We start from the raw sequence: 26,240 nt of genomic DNA, 5'->3' as shown, positions 1-26,240 counted from the left end.
TGCCTGCTAACATTAATTTATTTTAATTAGGGAAATTGTGTCACTTCTCTTGCGTTTTCTGCAAGCAGGGTATATGCAGGGTATATGCAGCAGTTTGGGCTGCCTGGCTTGTTGCGAACTGTGCGAAAACCATTTCTTCCTAACAAAGACCGTAAATTAATTTGCCATAATTGTACATAATTATGACATAACATTGAAGGTTGTGCAATGTAACAGCAATATTAAGACTTAGCAATGCCACCAGTTAGATAAAATACGGAATGGTTCCATATTTCACTGAAAGAATAAACGTTTTGTTTTCGAAATGACTGTTTCCGGATTTGACCATATTAATTAACTAAGGCTCGTATTTCTGTGTGTAATTATATAATAATTAAGTCTATGATTTGATATTTGATAGAGCAGTCTGACTGAGCGGTGGTAGGCAGCAGCAGGCTCGTAAGCATTCATTCAAACAGCACTTTCCTGCATTTGCCAGCAGCTCTTCACTGTGCTTCAAGCATTGCGCTGTTTGTCTTCAAGTCTATCAACTCCCGAGATTAGGCTGGCAATACTATAGTGCCTATAAGAACATCCAATAGTCAAAGGTATATGAAATACAATACCACCGTACCTTCTCCGCTGTGCAATCTGGTTTCCGAGCTGGTCACGAGTGCACGTCAGCCACGCTCAAGGTACTAAACGATATCATAACCGCCATTGATAAAATACAGTACTGTGCAGCCGTCTTTATCGACTTGGCCAAGGCTTTCGACTGTCAATCACCATATTCTTATCGGCAGACTCAACAGCCTTGGTTTCTCAAATGACTGCCTCACCTGGTTCATCAACTATTTTGCAGACAGAGTTCAGTGTGTCAAATCGGAGGGCCTGTTGTCCAGACCTCTGGCAGTCTCTATGGAGGTACCACAGGGTTCAATTCTCGGTCCGACTCTTTTCTCTGTATACAGTGCCTTGTGAAAGTATTTGGCCCCCTTGTACTTTGCGACCTTTTGCCACATTTCAGGCTTCAAACATAAAGATATAAAACTGTATTTTTTTGTGAAGAATCAACAACAAGTGGGACACAATCATGAAGTGGAACGACATTTATTGGATATTTCAAACTTTTTTAACAAATCAAAAACTTAAAAATTGGGCGTGCAAAATTATTCAGCCCCTTTACTTTCAGTGCAGCAAACTCTCTCCAGAAGTTCAGTGAGGATCTCTGAATGATCCAATGTTGACCTAAATGACTAATGATGATAAATACAATCCACCTGTGTGTAATCAAGTCTCTGTATAAATGCACCTGCACTGTGATAGTCTCAGAAGTCCGTCAAAAGCGCAGAGAGCATCATGAAGAACAAGGAACACACCAGGCAGGTCCGAGATACTGTTGTGAAGAAGTTTAAAGCCGGATTTGGATACAAAAAGATTTCCCAAGCTTTAAACATCCCAAGGAGCACTGTGCAAGCGATAATATTGAAATGGAAGGAGTATCAGACCACTGCAAATCTACCAAGACCTGGCCGTCCCTCTAAACTTTCAGCTCATACAAGGAGAAGACTGATCAGAGATGCAGCCAAGAGGCCCATGATCACTCTGGATGAACTGCAGAGATCTACAGCTGAGGTGGGAGACTCTGTCCATAGGACAACAATCAGTCGTATATTGCACAAATCTGGCCTTTATGGAAGAGTGGCAAGAAGAAAGCCATTTCTTAAAGATATCCATAAAAAGTGTTGTTTAAAGTTTGCCACAAGCCACCTGGGAGACACACCAAACATGTGGAAGAAGGTGCTCTGGTCAGATGAAACCAAAATTGAACTTTTTGGCAACAATGCAAAACGTTATGTTTGGCGTAAAAGCAACACAGCTCATCACCCTGACCACACCATCCCCACTGTCAAACATGGTGGTGGCAGCATCATGGTTTGGGCCTGCTTTTCTTCAGTAGGGACAGGGAAGATGGTTAAAATTGATGGAAAGATGGATGGAGCCAAATACAGGACCATTCTGGAAGAAAACCTGATGGAGTCTGCAAAAGACCTGAGACTGGGACGGAGATTTGTCTTCCAACAAGACAATGATCCAAAACATAAAGCAAAATCTACAATGGAATGGTTCAAAAATAAACATATCCAGGTGTTAGAATGGCCAAGTCAAAGTCCAGACCTGAATCCAATCGAGAATCTGTGGAAAGAACTGAAAACTGCTGTTCACAAATGCTCTCCATCCAACCTCACTGAGCTCGAGCTGTTTTGCAAGGAGGAATGGGAAAAAATGTCAGTCTCTCGATGTGCAAAACTGATAGAGACACACCCCAAGCGACTTACAGCTGTAATCGCAGCAAAAGGTGGCGCTACAAAGTATTAACTTAAGGGGGCTGAATAATTTTGCACGCCCAATTTTTCAGTTTTTGATTTGTTAAAAAAGTTTGAAATATCCAATAAATGTCGTTCCACTTCATGATTGTGTCCCACTTGTTGTTGATTCTTCACAAAAAATACAGTTTTATATCTTTATGTTTGAAGCCTGAAATGTGGCAAAAGGTCGCAAAGTTCAAGGGGGCCGAATACTTTCGCAAGGCACTGTATATCAATAATGTCGCTCTTGCTGCAACTCTACGTAGACAATACCATTCTGTATACATCTGGCCCTTCTTTGGACACTGTTAACTCACCTCCAAACGAGCTTCAATGCCATACAACACTCCTTCCATGGCCTTTAACTGCTAGTAAAACCAAATGCAAGCTCTTCAACCGATCGCTACCCGCACCCGCCAAACTAGCATCACTACCCTGTACGGTTCTGACCTAAAATATGTGGCCTCCAACTACAAATGCCTAGGTGTCTGGCTAGACTGTAAACTCTCCTTCCAGACTCATATTAAACATCACCAATCAAAAATCAAATCTAGAATCGGCTTTCTATTTCGCACCTCCACGCCGCCAAACTTACCCTTGTAAAACTGACTATCCTACCAAACCTCGATTTCGGCAATGTCATCTACAAAATAGCTTCCAATACTCTACTCAGCAAACTGGATGCAGTCTATCACAGTGCCATTTGTTTTGTTACCAAAGCCCCTTATACCACCCACCTCTGCGATCTGTATGATCTCGTCGGCTGGCTCTCGCTACATATTCGTCAGCAGACCCACTGGCTCCAGGTCATCTATAAGTCTATGCTAGGTAAAGCTCCACCTTATCTCAGCTCACTGGTCACGATAACAACACCCACCCGTAGCATGCACTCCAGCAGGTATATCCCACTGGTCATCCCCAAAGCCAACACCTCCTTTGGCTGCCTTTCCTTTCAGTTCTCTGCTGCTAGTGACTGGAACGAATTGCAAAAATCTCTGAAATTAGAGACTTATTTCCCTCACTAACTTTAAACATCAGCTTTCTGAGCAGCTAACCGATCGCTGCAGCTGTACATAGTCCATCTGTAAATGGCCCACCCAATCTACCTACCTCATCGCCATATTGTTTTTTAAACTTTTCTTCTCTTTTTGCACACCAGTATCTCTACTTGCACATCATCATCTGCTCATTTATCTCTCCAGTGTTAATTTGCTAATTTGTAATTACTTCGCTACTATGGCCTATTTATTGCCTTTGCACACACTGTATTTAGACTTTCTTTTTTTCTGTTTTGTTATTGACTGTACGCTTGTTTACTCCATGTGTAACTCTGTGTTGTTGTTTGTCACATTGCTTTGCTTTATCTTGGCCAGGTCGCAGTTGTAAATGAGAACTTGTTCTCAACTAGCTTACCTGAAATAAAGGTGGAGGTGATATGATCCTTGATTAGCCTCTCAAAGCACGTCATGTTGACAGAAGTGAGTGCTATGGGGTGGTAGTCATTTAGTTCAGTTATCTTTGCCATCTTGGGTACAGGAACAATGGTAGCCACCTTGAAGCATGTGAGGACAACAGACTGGGATAGAGAGCGATTTAAATATGTCTGTGAACACATCAGCCAGCTGGTTTGCACATGCTCTGAGGACACGGCTAGGGATGACGTCTGGGCCAGCAGCCTTGCGAGTGTTTTACTCACGTCAGCCACTGAGAAGGAGAGGGGGGGGCTTTGTTAGCGAGCCGAAACAGTGGCACTGTATTATCCTCAACGCGGTTAAAGAAGGTAGTTTGTGTGGAAGCGTGACGTCGGTATCCGTGATGTGGCTGTTTTTGTTTTTGTAGTCTGTGATTTCCTGTAGACCCTGCCACATACTTCTCGTGTCTGAGCCGTTGAATTGCGGCTCCACCTTGTCCCTGTACCGGCATTTCACTTGTTTTGATTGCCTTGCGGAGGGAATAACTACACTGTTTATATTCAGCCATATTTCCAGACCTCTTTCCATGGTTAAATGCAGTGGATCGCACCTTCAGTCTTACGCGAATGCTGCCATCCATCCACGGTTTCTGGTTAGGGTAGGTTTTAATGGTCACAGTTGGAACGACGATGGACAGGAGATGGCTGGCCTCTACCATCCCTCACAATGCTGTTCTATCCTTCTAGAACAATCTGCAGCACAGGAGATTCAACTAGGCCAATAAACCATTGATTCGAAAAAGGATTTGTATGTTCAATACACTCTCTATATGCCCTTTAGTGACCACTTGATTTATAGTTAAGCCTACACTAGTTTGACCTGGATTGAACCTACAATGTACAGTATATACAGTGCCTTGCGAAAGTATTCGGCCCCCTTGAACTTTGCGACCTTTTGCCACATTTCAGGCTTCAAACATAAAGATATAAAACTGTATTTTTTGTGAAGAATCAACAACAAGTGGGACACAATCATGAAGTGGAACGACATTTATTGGATATTTCAAACTTTTTTAACAAATCAAAAACTGAAAATTGGGCGTGCAAAATTATCCAGCCCCCTTAAGTTAATACTTTGTAGCGCCACCTTTTGCTGCGATTACAGCTGTAAGTCGCTTGGGGTATGTCTCTATCAGTTTTGCACATCGAGAGACTGAAATTTTTTCCCATTCCTCCTTGCAAAACAGCTCGAGCTCAGTGAGGTTGGATGGAGAGCATTTGTGAACAGCAGTTTTCAGTTCTTTCCACAGATTCTCGATTGGATTCAGGTCTGGACTTTGACTTGGCCATTCTAACACCTGGATATGTTTATTTTTGAACCATTCCATTGTAGATTTTGCTTTATGTTTTGGATCATTGTCTTGTTGGAAGACAAATCTCCGTCCCACTCTCAGGTCTTTTGCAGACTCCATCAGGTTTTCTTCCAGAATGGTCCTGTATTTGGCTCCATCCATCTTCCCATCAATTTTAACCATCTTCCCTGTCCCTGCTGAAGAAAAGCAGGCCCAAACCATGATGCTGCCACCACCATGTTTGACAGTGGGGATGGTGTGTTCAGCTGTGTTGCTTTTACGCCAAACATAACGTTTTGCATTGTTGCCAAAAAGTTAAATTTTGGTTTCATCGGACCTCTGAGACTATCACAGTGCAAGTGCATTTATACGGAGACTTGATTACACACAGGTGGATTGTATTTATCATCATTAGTCATTTAGGTCAACATTGGATCATTCAGAGATCCTCACTGAACTTCTGGAGAGAGTTTGCTGCACTGAAAGTTAAGGGGCTGAATAATTTTGCACGCCCAATTTTTCAGTTTTTGATTTGTTAAAAAAGTTTGAAATATCCAATAAATGTCGTTCCACTTCATGATTGTGTCCCACTTGTTGTTGATTCTTCACAAAAAAAATACAGTTTTATATCTTTATGTTTGAAGCCTGAAATGTGGCAAAAGGTCGCAAAGTTCAAGGGGGCCGAATACTTTCGCAAGGCACTGTAAGCGATCTGGTATACTGTTAAGCACTTACGTATAATTAACATATTCATCTTTCTTAAAGCTTAATTGAGCAAGATGTATTTATTGTTTCCCTCTACCTCCCTCCTTTTCAACACAGCCTCCCCCTGTGAAGGATGCATATTTCAGAGGCAGTGTTTGGTTCACTTCCTTCACCACTCCAGCCCTGCCAGGACACTGACTGTATCAGTTTATAGAGCCCTTTCACATTTCCCATTTCTCAGACCTGCTGTCATAGCCCTGTCTGCCAGGCAGCAGGAGAGAGGGAACGAGAGAGAGTGGGAAAAGGAGAGAGGGTGAGTGGAAGTTTCTCCATTTTAAAGCCCAGCAGTGATTACATTGTCCATCAGCCGCCAGGATGACCTGCATCAGCCACAGGATTGATGTTTGACAGAATAATTAGAAAACTGTCTCTGGTTGTAATCACTGAAGCTCATCTTTGGGTAGCAGGCTTCTATTCAGTAACTCCCCCCACTCGTCCACTCCCCAGTCCTGTCCTAGCCATCCAGGGAGTGCTCTGGGAGGGAGGGAGGGAGAGAGTTGATAGAGTGGTATGGTGGGGGCGTGGGTGGTTGGTGTTTATTCTAGTGGAACTGGAAAGGCACATTGGAGGGAATGGGGGAGAAGTGAGTTAGAGAGCAGAGCAGTCACTGCCACCATCAGCTGTGACTGCTACTGGCTCAGTAGGAGTGGGAGGGAACTGAAACAGTAGGAGTGGGAGGGATTTTGGGGAATGAACTGGGGGGAAGAAAAAGCATAGACCGGCCAGTACCACCAGTAGCTGTTATTGGGATAATGCTCTTGCTATTCTGAGATAAGTAAATTGAGCCGTTCCCACCACTCCATTGACTGTACCCTGGCTAGTCTGTTAGGGCTAATGATGAGCTCTTCATTAGGCTGGCCCCTGCTGGACTGACCCAGTAGAGCAAAGGGCATAATATTGGTACACCTTCCTCATACTGTAAATCCCCTGATTGCTTCTGTACTGACCAATTGCCAGGGAGCCAGACTCCAGATGAGGCCCTCCTCTCTCCTCTGGGCTTTACCCCTTACCCTTTATGTAGTGTTGTGTTGTCTCTTCTAGTGATGTGTGTTTTTGTCCTAAATTTGTATTATATTTTTAATCCCAGCCCCTGTCCCCGCAGTAGGCCTTTTGCCTTTTGGTAGGCTGTCATTGTAAATAAGAATTTGTTTTTAACTGACTTGCCTAGTTAAATAAAGGTGAAATAAAATAAATACCCTGGGCAGGTTGTCTTTTCTCTAGGCTTTACCCGGGGCAGGTTGTCTCTCCTCTGGGCTTTACCCTGGGCAGGTTGTCTCTCCTCTGGGCTTTACCCTGGGCAGGTTGTCTCTCCTCTGGGCTTTACCCTGGGCAGGTGGTCTCTCCTCTGGGCTTTACCCTGGGCAGGTTGTCTCTCCTCTGGGCTTTACCCGGGGCAGGTTGTCTCTCCTCTGGGCTTTACCCTGGGCAGGTTGTCTCTCCTCTGGGCTTTACCCTGGGCAGGTTGTCTCTCCTCTGGGCTTTACCCTGGGCAGGTGGTCTCTCCTCTGGGCTTTACCCTGGGCAGGTTGTCTCTCCTCTGGGCTTTACCCTGGGCAGGTGGTCTCTCCTCTGGGCTTTACCCTGGGCAGGTTGTCTCTCCTCTGGGCTTTACCCGGGACAGGTTGTGGCCCTTACCTACCAGAGAACCAGGCTGCAGCCGAGGCCATATCTCAATGACTGAGGGCTTCTTTCCTCCACCCCTCCCCCATCCCTCCCCTGATCATTTATCAGCTCCTCTGATCGCTCCAATACCTGAGAGAACCTATAATGGCTAATTGATATTCTGTAGAATTCCATGGGCAGCTTCAAAACCTGCAGGTCTTAATGTCAGCCTAGGACCAACTGGTCATCTCACTGAAAGATTGCATGCAGGGGGACTTAGAAACGATTCCCTTCATCTGCATAAGTCGAATCTGGTCTTTGGTCGGGTTTTGGTGGCACGTACAGGCGAAGACATTATACAAGGGCTTCCAAATGCCACAGAGAGGGCTGGGAAAAGTGCACTAACACGCTCAATCAGTGTATGTATCCGTGTCTTTTAGAAATTAAATCTTGATAGCACCCATCTGTTTCGCCCTAGTTTCTGGTTTTCTGGCAGTTCGGCATCCCACGCCCCAGACCTGTCAGGACTGAACAAGCGGAGGAGAGACGGGGTTTGCAATATGTGTATTCTATCAGTTTCTAAATGACTCATTTAGCCAGAGCCGAGTCACAGCGGAAAGTAGTCATTGCTATTCAATAACTGCAGTGGTTCAGTCATTCACTCAGATGAATAACAGATGAGTGTGTCTGAAAAGCCTTTCTGTTTAGAGCAGAGGAGGCAGTGGGTGCTATATACTGGGGAGGTATTTTGATATGGCACTATCAGGATTAATGCTCTACCACGTTATTTCATTGCCTCTAAATTGCCTTTCTTGCTAAACACCACCAGAGAAGGGATTTACTCAGTTTCTCCTGGCACTTTCTCTCGCTCTGCTCTCTCATTGAGTAGAAATACCTTCCCTTGGGTATTTATGGGTCGCTTCTACCCTGTTTTGGGCCCTATATAGGGCCCGGCAAGTTTGGGGGGTCAGAAATTAATAATTTGGGGAAATTGGACTAAACTCTTATGGCTGGCAATAATAATAAGCATCCCCACCCCTTCCCCCATAAAGGCCATAAATCATATGTTATGGTCATATTCATACAGTATGCAATGTATGTCAAGTCACCAAAAATAACTAACATTTAGTGTGCATGGAAAAGGGTATACCCTGATGGTCAATGTAAAGAAATGCATTCCCTCTCCACATTACCTTGTATGCAATTGCGTCGGCTGTAGATCAGTTGGGGTGGTATTCAAATTGTAGTGGGTCTAGGGCTGTGGTTACCAAGGCATTCCTAGTAAATAATAATAATAAAAAGTTACAATAAAGCCTTGCATTCCAATTTGTTTGATTTTTTCCGTGCTGTTGGCTATAGGTGCACTTGATTAAGCAGCCCCGGCGCTGGGAAGTCAGTGTTTCCATTTTGAACTATTTCATGTAGAACTCCGCCTACCAGAGCAAATTAAGTGCACTTATAGGCCTACCACTGGCCAATCTGATAGCTCAGATCACTGTCTGCACAGTTTCTAGCGCCATAGACAGTAACAAGAAGCCTCGAACACACAGCAAAGTTGATTAGTGTAAGATCTCCATTTTTTTTTAACCATGACTAGAGACTCAACGAGTACATCAAAGAGCTGCTGTTTTTATGAGGAAGTGCATGTTGAAGTTGTTTAAAATGTGCATTCTCCCTATTTCCACTCGCGCTACAACCAGCACTGCAGCTGTAATGAATGAGTATAGAAAAGTGTTTCTTTAAGCTTGCGTTGTTTTTATTAGCTGCTTGTCTTTTTTAATATCGAGGAATATTTCAATTTCTCTGGTCATAGGAATAACACCATCAATGGGAGCATGAGGCAGAAATAATGCAGTGTGACTTAAGTTTCGCCATCAGCTGGAAGACTGTCCCCTTTTCTCAGCAGAGAGAGAGGAGGGACGGCGATTCTCACCACTGCTCCCTCCCTCCTTCCCATCAGACGGACCATCAGATGCAAGCCATCAGTCCAGTAAAAAAAATAACAAGTTATTATGCTCAGTCAGCTGTGCCTCACAAGTAACACAACAAATGATCTATTACCAGTGTGATCATAAACCTAAAATGTTGAAATGTAATTCAAAATAGTCTGAAAAGAACAATTGAAAAATAGCCAATATGCAGTGACAATGTTTTGGGCATATAGCCTACTGTACAAACATCATTGCTAGAGAACTGTTTGGTTAATGGTTAATGTTGCATAGTAAGAGGGATGAGGCTAAATTAATGCCAATTAAGTCTGGCTGTGTAACCGATTGGCAAACGTACTGCAAATTGAAAAATCATGCGACTAAACTGAATAAAAATAAGAAACTATACTATTAAACAAAGATAAATGATATAACGAATGATAGTAAAAAGCCTTATTAGTCTTATTAGTCTTATTCATCACAAAACTCACTGATATTGCCAACTACTTTAATGATTTTGTCATTGGCAAGATTAGCAAACTTAGGCATGACATGGCAGAAACAAATGCTGACCCTAAACATCCAAGTTAAACTCACCAAATTATGAAAGAAAAAATATATATATTGTCTATCAAAAATGACAAGCCACCTGGTCTGACAACTTGGATGGGAAATTACTGAGGATAATAGCGGACGATATTGCCACTCCTATTTGCCACATCTTCAATCTACGTCTACAAGAAAGTGTGTGCCCTCAGGCCTGGAGGGAAGCAAAAGTCATTCTGCTACTCAAGAATAGTAAAGCACCCTTTACTGGCTCAAATAGCTGACCAATCAGCCTGTTACTAACCTTAAGTAAACTTTTGGGAAAAATGGTGTTTGACCAGATACAATGCTACAGTAAACAAATTGACAACAGATTTTCAGCACTATTAACGCTAGAACTGCCAGAGTCCAACGGTCACTGATGTTTGATTTTGTAAGTACAAAAACCAGCCCCCCAAAAAAGCAATGTCCTGCTCCTCCCTTGACCTTTCTTAAATGTTTGTATTTTACACTATTCATTTGTCATAATTTTTTAAAATCACAAACCGAAAAGGATATCATGGCCTTTTTACCAGTTTTTCTCACACCTATTCCCAACTTAACTCGCCATGTCAATGTGCTGTAGGATGTTGGTACCCAGCCAGGCACTAATGCATCTCTCTCTCTCGTCGCTGAATGAATGACAAATGGATGGATTGGTGATAATTGTGCACCTTACTTCACAAATGAATTGAAATGAGGCCTAACTGAATAATAGGGAGGAAGAAGAGGTTGATTTCATTTAGAAAGACAGTAGTGTAATGGTGAGTTTGTTATGCATATTTATCAGCAGCAAAAATGTGACTTGTGCCTTGGGGGTTGATACCATTCTCTCTTACATTTTACTTTTTTTAAAGAAGCTCTTATGGGACAGTTTTATTTACTATAATCTTATTATCAATCAATTTTATTGCGAGGGAAAGGAAAGCATGCAAAACATATTCTTGACTCTATCCAGCGAAGAAAAGGATCCCAGCCCACTGAATGAATGACAAATGGATGGAATGGGCGATAATTGTGCAAGTTACTTCACAATCAAATTTCAATTAGGCCTAACTGAATGATGAGGTTGATTTAATTTAGAACAACAATAATGTGATAATGATGTTTGTCTTATGATTATTTATCACGGATAGTGCTCATGTTAATAATTTGACTGCATATGCCTTGCAAGTTGATAACATTCTCTTTTATGTTTTACTTTGTAAAAAGAAGCAGTTTACAGGACTGTTTTATTTACTGTAACTCTATTACTCATGTCATTTATTATAAGGGAAATTATGCAGTAGGCCTTTAGAATAGTGCAAAATATATCCTTCACCCTTTTCAAGTTGATGAGCAGGAAACAAACGATGCCAGGCGGCCTGCTGGACAATCGAAACTACACCTAAACTACACCTAAACTATACTAAAACTACACCCGAACTACACATAAACTACACCTAAACTATACTGGAAACTACACCTAAACTATACTGAAACTACACCTACACTACACCTAAGCTACACCTAAACTACACCTAAACTACACCGAAACTAATTTCACACATAATAAGAGTTAACCTACAGACAAGATTAAATTGACAATAATCTGGTGAGTGACAATATTAGGTCTATCAGTTGTCAAATTGTACATGAAGAGATGGGCGCATCTTATTGACAGATTCAGGAAAAGGAGCATTGCTTTATCAATTCTTCCTTCACATGGAGGTAAAACATTTTGATTTCTATATAGTATCTGAAAGAGCATATTCTGCCGTTTCTATGACAACTCATAATACAATGTAAATATTTTATTCTGTCGTCAATGGATGAATAGGTGATATAAACCAGATAGAAACTGGTAATGGTGCATGTGACTTCAGTTTTGGTTGGCCACCAAGTACTTGCTCAATGGCTTTCCATTTCTGGTGAAAGACAAAACCAGGCCATGGGGTGAGTGACTGTCTGAGACTGTGGATTTGGACTCGTGGCGCCTTACATGGGCAAAGGCAGCCATGTGACCATAGACAATTTCTTCACATGAATTTCCCTGGCAGACAAGTTGATTGCAAAGTAGATTAGCCTGCTCGGGAACAGGGAACAAACAAAGGCCGGAGCTATCCCCCTCTGCACAAAACAACATACACATGGTGTACAGATGGAAAATAAATAAGTGTTTGCATCCTCAGCACCATGCATCCAACTGTTGCCATCGGCAGTGACCAGAAGAAGAATTCAGAGATGGTAACAGACTACAATTGCACAAAGGTATAGATCTCTGCCATATACAAATAACCTTTCCATCTGCCAATCACCAAATACAGTGCATTGGGAAAGTATTCAGACCCCTTGACTTTTCCACGTTTTGTTACGTTACAGCCTTATTCTAATATTGATTTAAAATGTGTTTTTTTCCTCATCAAGCTACGCCCAATACCTGATAATGACAAAGCAAAAACAGTTGTTGTTTTTTTACATTTTTGCAAATGTATTAACATTTTTTTAAATAAACATCACATTTACATATAGAACCAGCCAAAAGTTTGGACACCTATGGTACTCATTACAGGGTATTCCTTTATTTTTACTATTTTCTACATTGTAGAATAATAGTGAAGACATAAACTATTAAATAACACATGGAATCATGTAGTAACCAAAAAAGTGTTCAACAAATCAAAATATATTTGAGATTCTTCAAAGTAGCCACTCTTTGCCTTGATGACAGCTTTGCACACTCTTGGCATTCTCTCAACCAGCTTCATGAAGTAGTCACCAGGAATGCATTTCAATTTATTTCCTTTTTAATGCGTTTGAGCCAATCAGTTGTGTTGTGACAAGGTAGTGGTGGTATACAGAAGATAGCCCTATTTGATAAAAGACCAAGTCCATATTATGGCAATAACAGCTCAAATAAGGAAAGAGAAACAACAGTCCATCATTACTTTAAGACATGAAGGTCAGTCAATATGGAAAGTTTCTTCAAGTGCAGTTGCAAAAACCAACAAGCGCTATGATGAAACTGGCTCTCATGAGGACCGCCACAGGAAAGGAAGACCCAGAGTTTCCTCTGCTGCAGAGGATAAGTTCATTAGAGTTACCAGCCTCAGAAATTGCAGCCCAAATAAATGCTTCACAGGGTTCAAGTAACAGACACATCTCAACATCAACTGTTCAGAAGACATTGTGTGAATCAGGCCTTCATGGTCAAATTGCTGTAAAGAAACCACTACTAAAGGACACCATTAAGAAGAGACTTGCTTGGGCCAAGAAACACGAGCAATGGACTGGTGGATATCTGTCCTTTGGTCTGATGAGTCCAAATTGGAGATTTTTGATTCCAGCTGCTGTGTCTTTGTGAGACGCAGAGTAGGTGAACGGAGTATCTCTGCATGTGTAGTTCCCACCATGAAGCATGGAAGACGTGGTGTGGGGGTGCTTTTCTGGTGACACTGTCTGTGATTTATTTAGAATTCAAAGCACAGTTGACCAGTGTGGCTACCACAGCATTCTGCAGCATTACGCCATCCCATCTGGTTTGTGCTTAGAGGGTCTATCATTTATTTTTCAACAAGATAATGACCTAACACGCCTCCAGGCTGTTAGAAGAATGCGAGTGATGGAGTGCTGCATCAGATGACCTGGCCTCCACAATTACCCAACCTCAACCCAATTGAGATGGTTTGGGATGAGTTGGACCGCAGAGGGATAGAAAAGCAGGCAAAAAAGTGCTCAGAACTCCTTCAAGACTGTTGGAAAAGTTTTCCAGGTGAAGCTGGTTGAGAGAATACCAAGAGAGTGCAAAGCTGTCATCAAGGCAACGGATGGCTCCTTTGAAGAATCTAAAATATTACATATTTTGATTTAACACTTTTATGGTTACTACATGATTCCATATGTGTTATTTCATAGTTTATGTCTTCACTATTATTCTACAATGTAGAAAATAGTAAAAAATAAAGAAAAACCCTTGAATGAGTAGGTGTCCAAAATTGTGACTGGTACTGTAAGTATTCAGACCCTTTACTCAGCACTTTGTTGACGCACCTTTGGCAGTGATTACAGCCTTGTCTTCTTGGGTATGACAGTTCAAGCTTGGCACACCTGTATTTGGAGAGTTTCTCCAATTCTTCTCTGCAGATCCTCTCAATCTCTGTCAGGTTGAATGGCTATTTTCTATGTTCACGTCTGGGCTCTGGCTGGGACACTCAAGGAGATTCAGAGACTTGCCCCGAAGCCACTCCTGCATTGTATTTGGTGTGTGCTTAGGGTCGTTATCCTGTTGGAAGGTGAACCTTCGCCCCAGTTTGAGGTCCTGAGTGCTCTGGAATAGGTTTTCATCAAGCATCTCTCAGTGCTTTGCTCCATTCGTCTTTCCCTCGATCCTGACTAGTCTCCCAGTAACTGCAGCTGAAAAACATCCCAACAGCATTATGTTGCCACCACCATGCTTCACCAGAGGGATGGTGACAGGTTTCCTCCAGACGTGACACTTGGCATTCAGGCCAAAGAGTTGAATCTTGGTTTCATCAGACCATAGAATCTTGTTTTTCATTGGTCTTAGAGTCCTTTAGGTGGCTTTTGGAAAACTCCAAGTGGGCTGTCGTGCCTTACTGAGGGAGTGGCTTCCGTCTGGCCACTTTACCATAAAGGCCTGATTTGTGCAGTGCTGCAGAGATGGTTATCCTTCTGGAAGGTTCTCACATCCCCACAGAGGAATTCTGGAGCTCTGTCAGAGTGACCATCGGGTTCTTGGTCATCTCCCTGACCAAGGCCCTTCTCCCACGTTTGCTCTAGGAAGAGTCTTGGTGGTTCCAAACTTCTTCCATTTAAGAAAGATGGAGGCCACTGTGTTCTTAAACCTTCAATGCTGCAGGCATTTTTTGGTACCCTTTCCCAAATCTGTGCCTCGACACAATCCTGTCTCGGGGGTCTACGCACAGTTCCTTTCTACCTCATAGCTTTGGTTTTTGGTCTGACATGTACTGTCAAATGTGGGACCTTATATAGACAGGTGTGTGCCTTTCCAAATCATGTCCAATCAATTGAATTTACCACAGGTGGACTCCAAATTGTATAAACATCTCAAGGATGGTCAATGGAAACAGGATGCACCTGAGCTCAATTTCGAGTCTCATAGCAAAGGGCCTTGATACTTATTTACATAAGGTATTTCTGTTTTTTCATATTTATTATGTTTGCAAAATTACAAATACAAAAAAACCTTGCTTTGTCTTTATGGGGTATGGTGTGTAGATTGAGGACATATTTTTATTTCATCCATTTTTGAATAAGGCTGTAACGTAACACGATGTGGAAACAGTCAAGCGGTCTCAATACTTTCAGAATGCAGTGTATTATCCCTTTTATTATATTGAATTTACACTATTATTATTATATATAATTCTAACCTTTTCTATTCTATTTCATGCAATAGGTTGGTGTGGATGCACTTGGCCAGATGGCTGGACTGTACTCTGTAAAATGAGGTACTCACCCCTGGCCTGTTGCGGCATTCTACAACGTGCTCGACATGGCTGCTATTAACGCACACGTGTTGTACAAGAAATGCCTTGACAAGACAATCAGCAGGAGAGATTTCATCATGGATCCGGCATGTGAGCTTCAAGGCCCATTGAAAACTGTGTGCAGTGCAGCCGAAGCTGTGTGCTGTCTGGACCTGAAGCAAAAAGAGAAGACACGATTGATTCATGTGTAAAGGCCCGGGTCTAAGGATTACAACACAGCGTCCGATGGAATCAACGGATGACTTTTTATATATTATCATGAATATATTTCCACAAGTTTTTTTTTAATGCAATAAGCCGTTACTATTGTTCATGCACTGGTGCTTGTCTTTAGGAACACAGCAAATGATTTCACCTGCACACCTGGTTGGTTATAATGTTATCCTCATTTTAGTTTCTACTTTGTCAAAAGAAGCTGTATCTGGACTTTATTAGTTACTTTATTAGTTACTAACTCTAATACTAATTGAATCTACAAATAAAGTTGTTCAAATGGATTACACTGTAATGTTTTTTTATTGTAAGTGAAACATTTTTTTCTAGAACTTTGTAGAGTTATACAAATCACATCCTTGACTCCATCTAAACAAATAACTGTTTTTTTAGATGCCTTGGCAGCAGCTAATGGGCATCCGTAATAAACACAAATAGGCTGAGTGGTAGATCTCGGCTTGCATTTTGACTCAGAAAGTGGTCTTGACTCAGAAAATTGTGATGTTGGTTAAGGTGGACGACAGAAGTGAGTGCAATGGGGCGATAGTAATTTAATTAAGTGACCTTCGCTTTCTTGGGTACAGGAACAATGGTGGACATCTTGAAGCATCGCTAACAAGTGTGCGTTCTTAATTGGTGGTTGCATTCTTTCACCGCTACGATGAGCCTGTGACTATGTTTGCGCATATCAAAAGAATGTAGCTAGTTCAGTTGTTAGCTCCTGAAGTAAATGTTACTGTGAGGTGTAAATTATATGATTTCATTTGTGTGGGTGCATGCCTGAACAGTCTGTAGGTTAGGTTGGTAATATATCCATACTTGTTGTTTGTCCACTCACTGATATGACTGTCTTTGGCTGAGGCATGCATGCCTGTCTGTCTGCCTGGCTGCTTCAGTGCTGTGGGTTAAAACGCCCAGTTGTTTACTCATTAGCAAATGCACTTCACTAAAGAAAAGTGGTGTGTCTATGCAAGCAGAGTGATAAAAAGAAGTTGGAGATGATTTGCCTTGCAAAACAACCCAGCTGCCATTTATATGGCTCATTGTCTCCCAAGATCAGGTGCAATCTGAACTGGAATCATTTGGATAATTGACCTTCTGTGTGAATACATTAGAATAAATTAAAATGTGATTGGCCATGTAGCATTATGAAGAAAGTAGGAATGTTGGTCTGTTATATTCAGTGCTGGTTTGTTGTGCTAGGTCTCGGAGGTGATTATGTATGCCATTCCCTGCTATTATGCATTCCTTCATTTTAATAAAGTAATTCTCGCTCGGAGCGGAGTTGAGCAGAGCACCACTTTGCTGGCTGAGCTCTGCAATGATTGAAAGGAGAAATATCTGAGGATTGTGTATAGTAATCACTGTTCACATTTAACAATGTCTGTGCGTGTACTATGTGTATGTGTCTGATAGTTTGAGGGGTTTGGATGTGTGTGTGGCTGTCTGTGTGTCTCCCTTTCCAGTCTAATCTTAACAGCGCTCACGCTACCCTCAAACAGTAGTGCTTTAAATGGAGCGATACTGTGTGAATGTATGCACACGTGGCCCTGCATATCTCTGTTGGCCCCTTCCCATCCCTTACTGATCGACAGCCATTAACCCTTGCTGAAAGGGTTGAGGAATATTTATGTCTGCCTGTCAGCGGTGACATGCGGCCCTCGGGATGAATAATATGCCTGCTGTACAGTCTCTGCCTTTATCACAGCACCATGGCAGCTACAGCGTGTGTGTGAACATGCACAAGATCCTGAGGTGAGCAGCAGGAAATGAGTTCTACATCCCTGACTGACATCTGACAATGTCCCCTGCCAGTGCTGGTCTCTGTGCTCCCTTCTCTCGCTCCTGTGGCATCTGCCTGCTGCCAGTCTCCCATCTTTCATTGCCTTGTCTTTCTGTCATCTCGTCCCCCTGTTGCTCACGCTCACTCTTGTCCTCTTACCTGACCTTTTTTCGGTCAAGATTTGACCTCCTATGTGTTTTCCACCTATTCTCTGTCTCACTACTCTTCTCATACTTGGCAAACTTGAGCCCTTTTTTCACTTTCACTCTAGATTGCTTGCATTTTCCCTCTTTAGGACCACGTATTGACAGTAGATAGATTTCCCATGAAACCATTCTAGTGTCAAATTACTAAATCTCCAGCCTGGATTACTGATGGTAAATTGGACTTTTGCTTTAGAGCCCTTCTTGTTGTGGATTTTTTTTCTGCCCTCCCATCTGATTAAAAAACTATCGGTGGCAAACGCTGAGGGACGTGACCGAGTGCAGGGTCGTGCGACAGACCGACGGCTCAATCAGATATGCCTCTGTGTTTTAATAGTCACTTCAAACTCAACAACAAAGACACGATCCAACACAGTGCACGCCACCATCTCCATAAAAAGGGATAGGTGAAGTGCACTACAAAGTGCAATTCAGTCTTTTCCAAAGTCGGGTTCCAAACTCGATGAGGCCCCCAGGGCTCCTTGCGAGCACTCGGTGCCTGGTAGCATAGAGAGAATATGAATGATGTGACCTGGGAAACAGCAATGGGATGGGAGAAAGCTCTGATCAGAGGCTGGGGTTGTTGGGATGGATAGGGTGCAGAAGTACGTGTGTGAGCATGGAGGCCAGCAGCTTGCAGACATGAGCACAAATTGGAATTGGTTTGTTTGGTTTTTCTAACACTGACTTAACAAGAAACTTAATGAGACACTAAATGAGACAATCCAATGTCATCGGGAGTATTTATTCCACTTCTGTAGATCAGGCTGTCTACATTAAACAGCCCCTGTTGTGTCAATAGATGAAATGCCATTGTTAAACTGATAGAGCACTTGGTAGTTTAGTGCCATGTACATTACTCATTGACTGAAGGATTCAACAAGTGAAATAAAAATATGAATGAATTAGGTTTTATAACCTTATACAACTAGTTTGAGTGTGTGTGGGTCTGTGTGTATGAGTGGTTTGGTGTCTTTTAAATTTGTGGTTAGCGTCTTGGTAGCTGCTTTGTCTTGGCCATATTGGCGAGTGTGTTGAAAAGTATCTGAGTGATAGGACGACTTGGGAGATGGGTTCACCGAGAGCCAGCTGTCACAGTTCACAACACCCCCGCTCTCTCACAAGAGAGATGGACCTTGAGGCGGAAATGACTGGCTCCAGTATCAATTCACAGGGACACTGTTGTCGTCCCCCCCCCCGCATCACCACCTTCGCCTGTGCCTCCCCTGGCTTGCTGCAAACCCATTTCTGCCTTGATTGGTTTTTTCTTCAGCGTAGAGAGAGTGTGCTGGTCAGTCACGTGGCAACAGGGCCTGAGGAACAGAAGGACATGGCCATCTTCAGATCTCGCAGCATAGAGAGCTTTTCAGGACAGCTGGATGTGTCAGGACATGGAGAGAGAGAAGGACGTATTGTATAGGATAGGACATTGTTTTTCAGAGTGGGTTGGTTTGTGCTATGTCACTTTTAGGTCATATCAGGGCTCAACAAAGTGTTGACATTCATATTTCTTGATACCTAGTGACGACCAATGCAAGAATGGTTTCTGGATTTGTCATGACATATGGACAGTGCTGGTGCTTGAGTATTCCAGGAAAATAACTTGGGTATTCCAGGAAAAGGACATGGATTTGGAAGAAACGAGAGAATGTTCTTTGATACAGAATCATACTACTTCTACAGCTATTTTTATACAGTGGGGCAAAAAAGTATTTAGTCAGCCACCAATTGTGCAAATTCTCCCACTTAAAAAGATGAGAGAGGCCTGTAATTTTCATCATAGGTATACTTCAACTATGACAGACAAAATGAGAAAAAAAATCCAGAAAATCACATTGTAGGATTTTGAATGAATTTATTTGCAAATTATGGTGGAAAATAAGTATTTGGTCAATAACAAAAGTTTATCTCAATACTTTGTTATATACCCTTTGTTGGCAGTGACAGAGGTCAAACGTTTTCTGTAAGTCTTCACAAGGTTTTCACGCACTTTTGCTGGTATTTTGGCCCATTCCTCCATGCAGATCTCCTCTAGAGCAGTGATGTTTTGGGGCTGTTGCTAGGCAAAATGGACTTTCAACTCCCTCCAAAGATTTTCTATGGGGTTGAGATCTGGAGACTGGCTAGGCCACTCCAAGACCTTGAAATGCTTCTTACGAAGCCACTCCTTCGTTGCCCGGGCGGTGTGTTTGGGATCATTGTCATGCTGAAAGACCCAGCCACGATTCATCTTCAATGCCCTTGCTGATGGAAGGAGGTTTTCACTCAAAATCTCACGATACATGGCCCCATTCATTCTTTCCTTTACACGGATCAGTCGTCCTGGTCCCTTTGCAGAAAAACAGCCCCAAAGCATGATGTTTCCACCCCCATGCTTCACAGTAGGTATGGTGTTCTTTGGATGCAACTCAGCATTCTTTGTCCTCCAAACATGACGAGTTGAGTTTTTACCAAAAAGTTATATTTTGGTTTCATCTGACCATATGACATTCTCCCAATCTTCTTCTGGATCATCCAAATGCTCTCGAGCAAACTTCAGACGGGCCTGGACATGTACTGGCTTAAGCAAGGGGACACGTCTGGCACTGCAGGATTTGAGTCCCTGGCGGCGTAGTGTGTTACTGATGGTAGGCTTTGTTACTTTGGTCCCAGCTCTCAGCAGGTCATTCACTAGGTCCCCCCGTGTGGTTCTGGGATTTATGCTCACCCGTCTTGTGATCATTTTGACTCCACGGGGTGAGATCTTGCGTGGAGCCCCAGATCGAGGGAGATTATCAGTGGTCTTGTATGTCTTCCATTTGCTAATAATTGCTCCCACAGTTGATTTCTTCAAACCAAGCTGCTTACCTATTACAGATTCAGTCTTCCCAGCCTGGTGCAGGTCTACAATTTTGTTTCTGGTGTCCTTTGACAGCTCTTTGGTCTTGGACATAGTGGAGTTTGGAGTGTGACTGTTTGAGGTTGTGGACAGGTGTCTTTTATACTGATAACAAGTTCAAGCAGGTGCCATTAATACAGGTAACGAGTGGAGGACAGAGGAGCCTCTTAAAGAAGAAGTTACAGGTCTGTGAGAGCCAGAAATCTTGTTTGTTTTGTAGGTGACCAAATACTTATTTTCCACCATAATTTGCAAATCAATTCATTAAATATCCTACAATGTGATTTTCTGAATTTTTTTTCTCATTTTGTCTGTCATAGTTGAAGTGTACCTATGATGAAAATTACAGGCCTCTTTCATCTTTTTAAGTGGGAGAATTTGCACAATTGTTGGCTGACTAAATACTTTTTTGCCCCACTGTAGCTACATTTTGTATACTTTCACATATACAAATATCTTCCAAATGACATTTGCACACACATTTGTTTATCTAAAGCTTTACTAAGAGGGACAATGTTTGCAGTAAAGACTCAGTAAATCCATCTTTCCCTGTGTGTCGGTAGAGAAGCATCTCCCGTCCATTGATCACGAAGGTAGCCGTCAGTCACTGAGGGTTTCTTAAAATGAAGTGAAACTTTAGATGGCGGTGTCAAGATGTGTTTGTGAGCAGGCTTTCTTGACATAATGCTTCATCTCTTTCACTTTGGGCGAGGAGGAGCTGTCATGCTTCAACAGCCCGGATAATTATTTCCCTCTTATCCCCCTCGCCAGGCCCAATCCCAGCCTTCAATAGGATCCAGGCCTGCACGGCACCACGACACGTATACCCCCGCATCTCTATCTCTCTCTATCTCTGTCTGTCTCTCTCGCCCTCTGAAGAGTAGCACACCAGAGGGAATGGATTTGCAGAGAGGAAAATAGCCCTTAGATTTAATAAGATGGTGCCAAAAGAGAAAGGCAGGAGGAGGATACAAAGAAGAACTACAATCAAATGGACGGTCTTAATGTCCAGGCCAAGTGTCCTGTTTGTAGCGCTATACACAAACGTACATATGCTATTTAATATCCATGCTGTGCACGTGTGTTGTATGACTGACCATGTATGTGTTTTTTGTCCTCAGAAGCGACAAGTCATTTTGAGGTGGGTTCAATCGGTTATTTGTTTTCGGGATAAACTGGGAGCTCCATTGATGTAGTGAGGAGGACTTCTGGTTTATATGGTGATTGCTTCACCGGGTTCTCCAATAGGCTAAGTGGAGCTTTCAAACTATTGCTCTCACCTACCTGTGGGAAGGTGGTGGGGACCTAGATAGAACTGGGCCCAATACCACAGCTGAACTGCTGATTCATGGTAGATCATTAGTGCCTGTAGGCCCTGTCTTCATTTGGAAAGGCTGCATGTTAACCGTTAGCCCCTGTTTTGGGTGGTGCAGCCCGGTGGAGGAGCAGAATAAACAAGCCAGGACCTGCAGGCCTGTCAGAGGAGGCTGCTGCCACCAGATAAAGCAGAACAATGCCCTTAATAGGCCACAGAGAGACCAAGGATTTCCAGATGTTTCTGGACTATCTGCTAGGCTACAACAAAAGAGATGCGTTTCCTCTGACAGATTAGCAGTGGTCAGCAGGGGTACACTGCTGTTAGTGTGAAGCACAGTGCTAAATGTGTGTCGGAGTGATAATTCAGCAGTACTCACTTACCACAGGGATGCTGGCAGCAGACAGAGGAAATGCAATTCTGGATGGCTAGTTAGTTAGTTAAAATGAGCTGAATAAAATCACTTTTTAGGTGTTGAGAGGTCTATAGGGGAGAAATATTATGGTTACTCCTCGTGTCTATTTTGTAGGTATCATGGATTGTTTTGGGGCTGGACAAATTGACTTGTTGGGTTATGTTGTGTATATACCAGTCAGTGATATGACATTCATCCTCATATTGTGTTGAACATGAGGCATAGGCATAAAATATGAATGTGTTTTATAAAATGCATTGACACTGGGGATTTGCAGTTCCTCTGTCTGTCAGCGTAGAGTCTGCGAGGCTACCTTTCATCCTGTCTTAAATGCAGTTCCTCTGTCTGTCAGCGTAGAGTCTACGAGGCTACATTTCATCCCGTCTTAAATGCAGTTCCTCTGTCAGTCAGCGTAGAGTCTGCGAGGCTACCTTTCATCCTGTCTTAAATGCAGTTCCTCTGTCTGTCAGCGTAGAGTCTGCGAGGCTACCTTTCATCCTGTCTTAAATGCAGTTCCTCTGTCTGTCAGCGTAGAGTCTACGAGGCTACATTTCATCCTGTCTTAAATGCAGTTCCTCTGTCTGTCAGCGTAGAGTCTACGAGGCTACATTTCATCCTGTCTTAAATGCAGTTCCTCTGTCTGTCAGCGTAGTCTACGAGGCTACATTTCATCCTGTCCTAAATGCAGTTCCTCTGTCTGTCAGTGTAGAGTCTACGAGGCTACATTTCATCCCGTCTTAAATGCAGTTCCTCTGTCTGTCAGCGTAGAGTCTACGAGGCTACATTTCATCCTGTCTTAAATGCAGTTCCTCTGTCTGTCAGAGTAGAGTCTACGAGGCTACATTTCATCCCGTCTTAAATGCAGTTCCTCTGTCTGTCAGCGTAGAGTCTACGAGGCTACATTTCATCCCGTCCTAAATGCAGTTCCTCTGTCTGTCAGAGTAGAGTCTACGAGGCTACATTTCATCCCGTCTTAAATGCAGTTCCTCTGTCTGTCAGAGTAGAGTCTACGAGGCTACATTTCATCCCGTCCTAAATGCAGTTCCTCTGTCTGTCAGAGTAGAGTCTACGAGGCTACATTTCATCCCGTCCTAAATGCAGTTCCTCTGTCTGTCAGAGTAGAGTCTACGAGGCTACATTTCATCCCGTCTTAAATGCAGTTCCTCTGTCTGTCAGAGTAGAGTCTACGAGGCTACATTTCATCCTGTCTTAAATGCAGTTCCTCTGTCTGTCAGAGTAGAGTCTACGAGGCTACATTTCATCCCGTCTTAAATGCAGTTAGCAGGCTGGATAATGGAGGCTGAAAAGCCTGTTTCTACTGTGAAGCTCTTTCTCAGTTTGATGTGAAAGAGCCCTGACGGTATTGGAGCAGAGGCTGCTATGATCCTATTATGTGAAGTTTGAATCATTCACTGGGCCAGGTAGAACTCCCCATACGTTACCGGCATCAAGGTTCCCAAAGGATCCCGGTACAATAAACTTTATTCCTTTATGCTCTGCTGCAAGCAAATAAATCGCCTATATTTATCCTAGCTCAAATGATGAGGCTACTGTATCACAGGGGCAATTGGAGAATAGTACAATGTATGTTATTGAATTGCATCTGAGTTGATTTGAATTGATCTTTGTGTGGTTTTGGGTTGGTCAGAGTTTGAGTCCGAGCTCAAATCGACTGGATCACATGTAAGATTGACTTTTGAATGGAGAAGGGATTGAACCAAAGGGATTGACCCTAACATTCCTTTCTGCTATTAATCAGTGTGACATTTAAAGAGCCAGATCTACGGTGGAGAGGCTCTGTGGTTCTACTGCTGCTCAACGTCTCTAAAGCCACTACAGTATGTAACCAATATGTCGTCAACCGTTTGCAGAATGGCTCCCGTGCGCCATCCAGGTGCAACACATTGGTGACGGAGGTGACACCTTACCCCCTCGCAGTATAAAGGTCATTGAAGCTTGATGTGAATGACATATTTACAGAGCTTTCTGGATATGGTGTTGTCTTCATCCATTTCCTGAACACTGAGGATACAAGGAACTTAGAGAGTGTTTTAGACCTCTGCTCATGCTGGCGCTGTGTGAAAGCAGGTGGTTGATCATGTGTGCCTAGTCTTTTAACTCTGTAACGATAGATTTTTTGGTTTGAAAACTCACATTGGAATCATGGCTAGTGATCACACTTAACCAAACATTTCTCAAATATTGTGTTGCAACCATTAAAAGCCTGTTTGGTGAAAGTTGATCTCTTGTACACGGGCTAGGGGGCTGCTCTGTTTAACATGGTTTTGAATGACAAAACTCCACTGAAGTGAAGCCAACTATTTTTCATCCATATTTCTATAAACTCCTTTTACTTGCATGCGGGCATACATAAATCATGTCTCATGTATCATTTATATACATAGATGTTAATAGGACACTCGTGAATGGAAGAAATATGGTGCTACTGAATAGAGCTGGGATTGAAAAATGTGCTGCTTCAGAACCAGCATCTTAATATGTATTGCCCCCCAGTGGTGAGGAGACAGAATAGCAGGACATTCACCAGTGTTACCCCGCGCATCCCTGTGTTGCGTTCTGTAAATCAGCCTCAAGCGCTGATGGGGAACTTCAATCACTCGCCAGAAACCGGCCGAACCACACGGTGAAGGAAAGATTAATTGTGAGATGTGCTTGTCTTACTGAACATGATTTTTATTGAGTTTGATTATCCACAACAGTGCTGTTACAGTATGTACAGTAAATCACACCTGGGAGGCACCACGGTGGCCCACAAGTCAGATCATGGGCATTGATTGGGCTTCCTTGAGTGACATTGTATAAAGTTAAACTCGAGTGTAATATGTATGTTGATGTGTAGATATACCTTTCCTAGTGTGGTGTCCTTGGAGTATAGATAGTCTAATGAGCTACAGGGAGAAATCAATGGCAGGGCTAAGGTTCAACAGAGCTTGGAGTATTGACAGATCTCACCACCAGAAGCCACAGCGACCTCTGCCTGTCTCTCTTTCTGTATTTCTCTTATCTATTACTCTCGCTCTCTTTCTATCTTGCTGTAACTCTCCCTTTCTAGTGCTGTCTCTTCTCTCTCTCCTCTCGCTCTCTCTCCTATTGCTATTTCGCTCTCCCTCCTCTTGCTATCTCGCTCTCTTCTCGCTCTCTCTTCTCACTCTCTCCTCTCGCTCGCTCTCCTCTTGCTATCTCGCTCTCTTCTTGCTCTCTCTTCTCGCTCTCTCCTCTCGCTTGCTCTCCTCTTGCTATCTTGCTCTCTTCTCACTCTCTCTTCTCGCTCTCTCTTCTCGCTCTCTCCTCTCGCTCGCTCTCCTCTCACTCTCTCCTCTCGCTCTCTCTCCTATTGCTATTTCGCTCTCCATCTTGCTATTTCGCTCTCCTCTCGCTCTCTCCTCTCGCACTCGTTCTCTCTTGGTGTCTCGCTCTCGTTCTTTCTCCTCTTGCTACTCCGCTCTCGTTTTCTCTCCTCTTGCTATCTCACTCTTGTTCTCTCTCCTCTTGCTATCTCGCTCTTGCTCGCTCTCCTCTTGCTATCTCGCTCTCGTTCGCTCTCTTGCTGTCTCACTCTCGTTCTCTCTCTTGCTATCTCGCTCTCATTCTCTCTCCTCTTGCTGTCTCGCTCTCGTTCTCTCCTCTTGCTCTCTCGCTCTCGTTCTCTCTTGCTATCTCGCTCTCATTCTCCCGTCTTGCTCTCTCGCTCTCGTTCTCTCTTGCTATCTCGCTCTCGTTCTCTCTTGCTATCTCGCTCTCGTTCTCTCTTGCTATCTCGCTCTCGTTCTCTCTTGCTATCTCGCTCTCGTTCTCTCTTGCTATCTCGCTCCTCTCGTGCTCTCTCTCCTTGATATCGCATTCTCTCCTCTTGCTATCTCGCCCTCCTTCTCTCTCCTCTTGCGATCTCGCTCTCGCACGCTCCTCTTGCT

At 43.1% G+C, this 26,240-nt stretch overlaps 1 protein-coding gene across 4 annotated transcripts in view; it reads left to right on the top strand.

Annotated features, from left to right (window-relative positions):
- suclg2 (succinate-CoA ligase GDP-forming subunit beta) overlaps positions 1 to 26,240 on the top strand; it is a 126,232-nt gene that overhangs the window by 88,277 nt on the left and 11,715 nt on the right. For 2 of the 4 annotated variants that reach the window (XM_090205989.1, XM_090205987.1), the window contains 2 exons: positions 12,163 to 12,241; positions 15,411 to 15,998. The exons of the other annotated variants lie outside the window; for them this stretch is intronic. In XM_090205989.1, coding sequence (XP_090062115.1) covers positions 12,163 to 12,195 — 33 coding nt within the window. In that variant the 3' untranslated portion in view covers positions 12,196 to 12,241; positions 15,411 to 15,998. Of the gene's footprint in view, positions 1 to 12,162; positions 12,242 to 15,410; positions 15,999 to 26,240 lie in introns of those variants that run through there. 4 annotated transcript variants of the gene reach the window in all.

The sequence above is a fragment of the Oncorhynchus mykiss genome, chromosome 17 (genome assembly GCF_057628025.1).
Source record: "Oncorhynchus mykiss isolate SJ-2025 chromosome 17, ASM5762802v1, whole genome shotgun sequence".
Lineage (NCBI taxonomy): Eukaryota > Metazoa > Chordata > Actinopteri > Salmoniformes > Salmonidae > Oncorhynchus > Oncorhynchus mykiss.
This window is presented reverse-complemented; position numbering and strand designations above follow the sequence as displayed.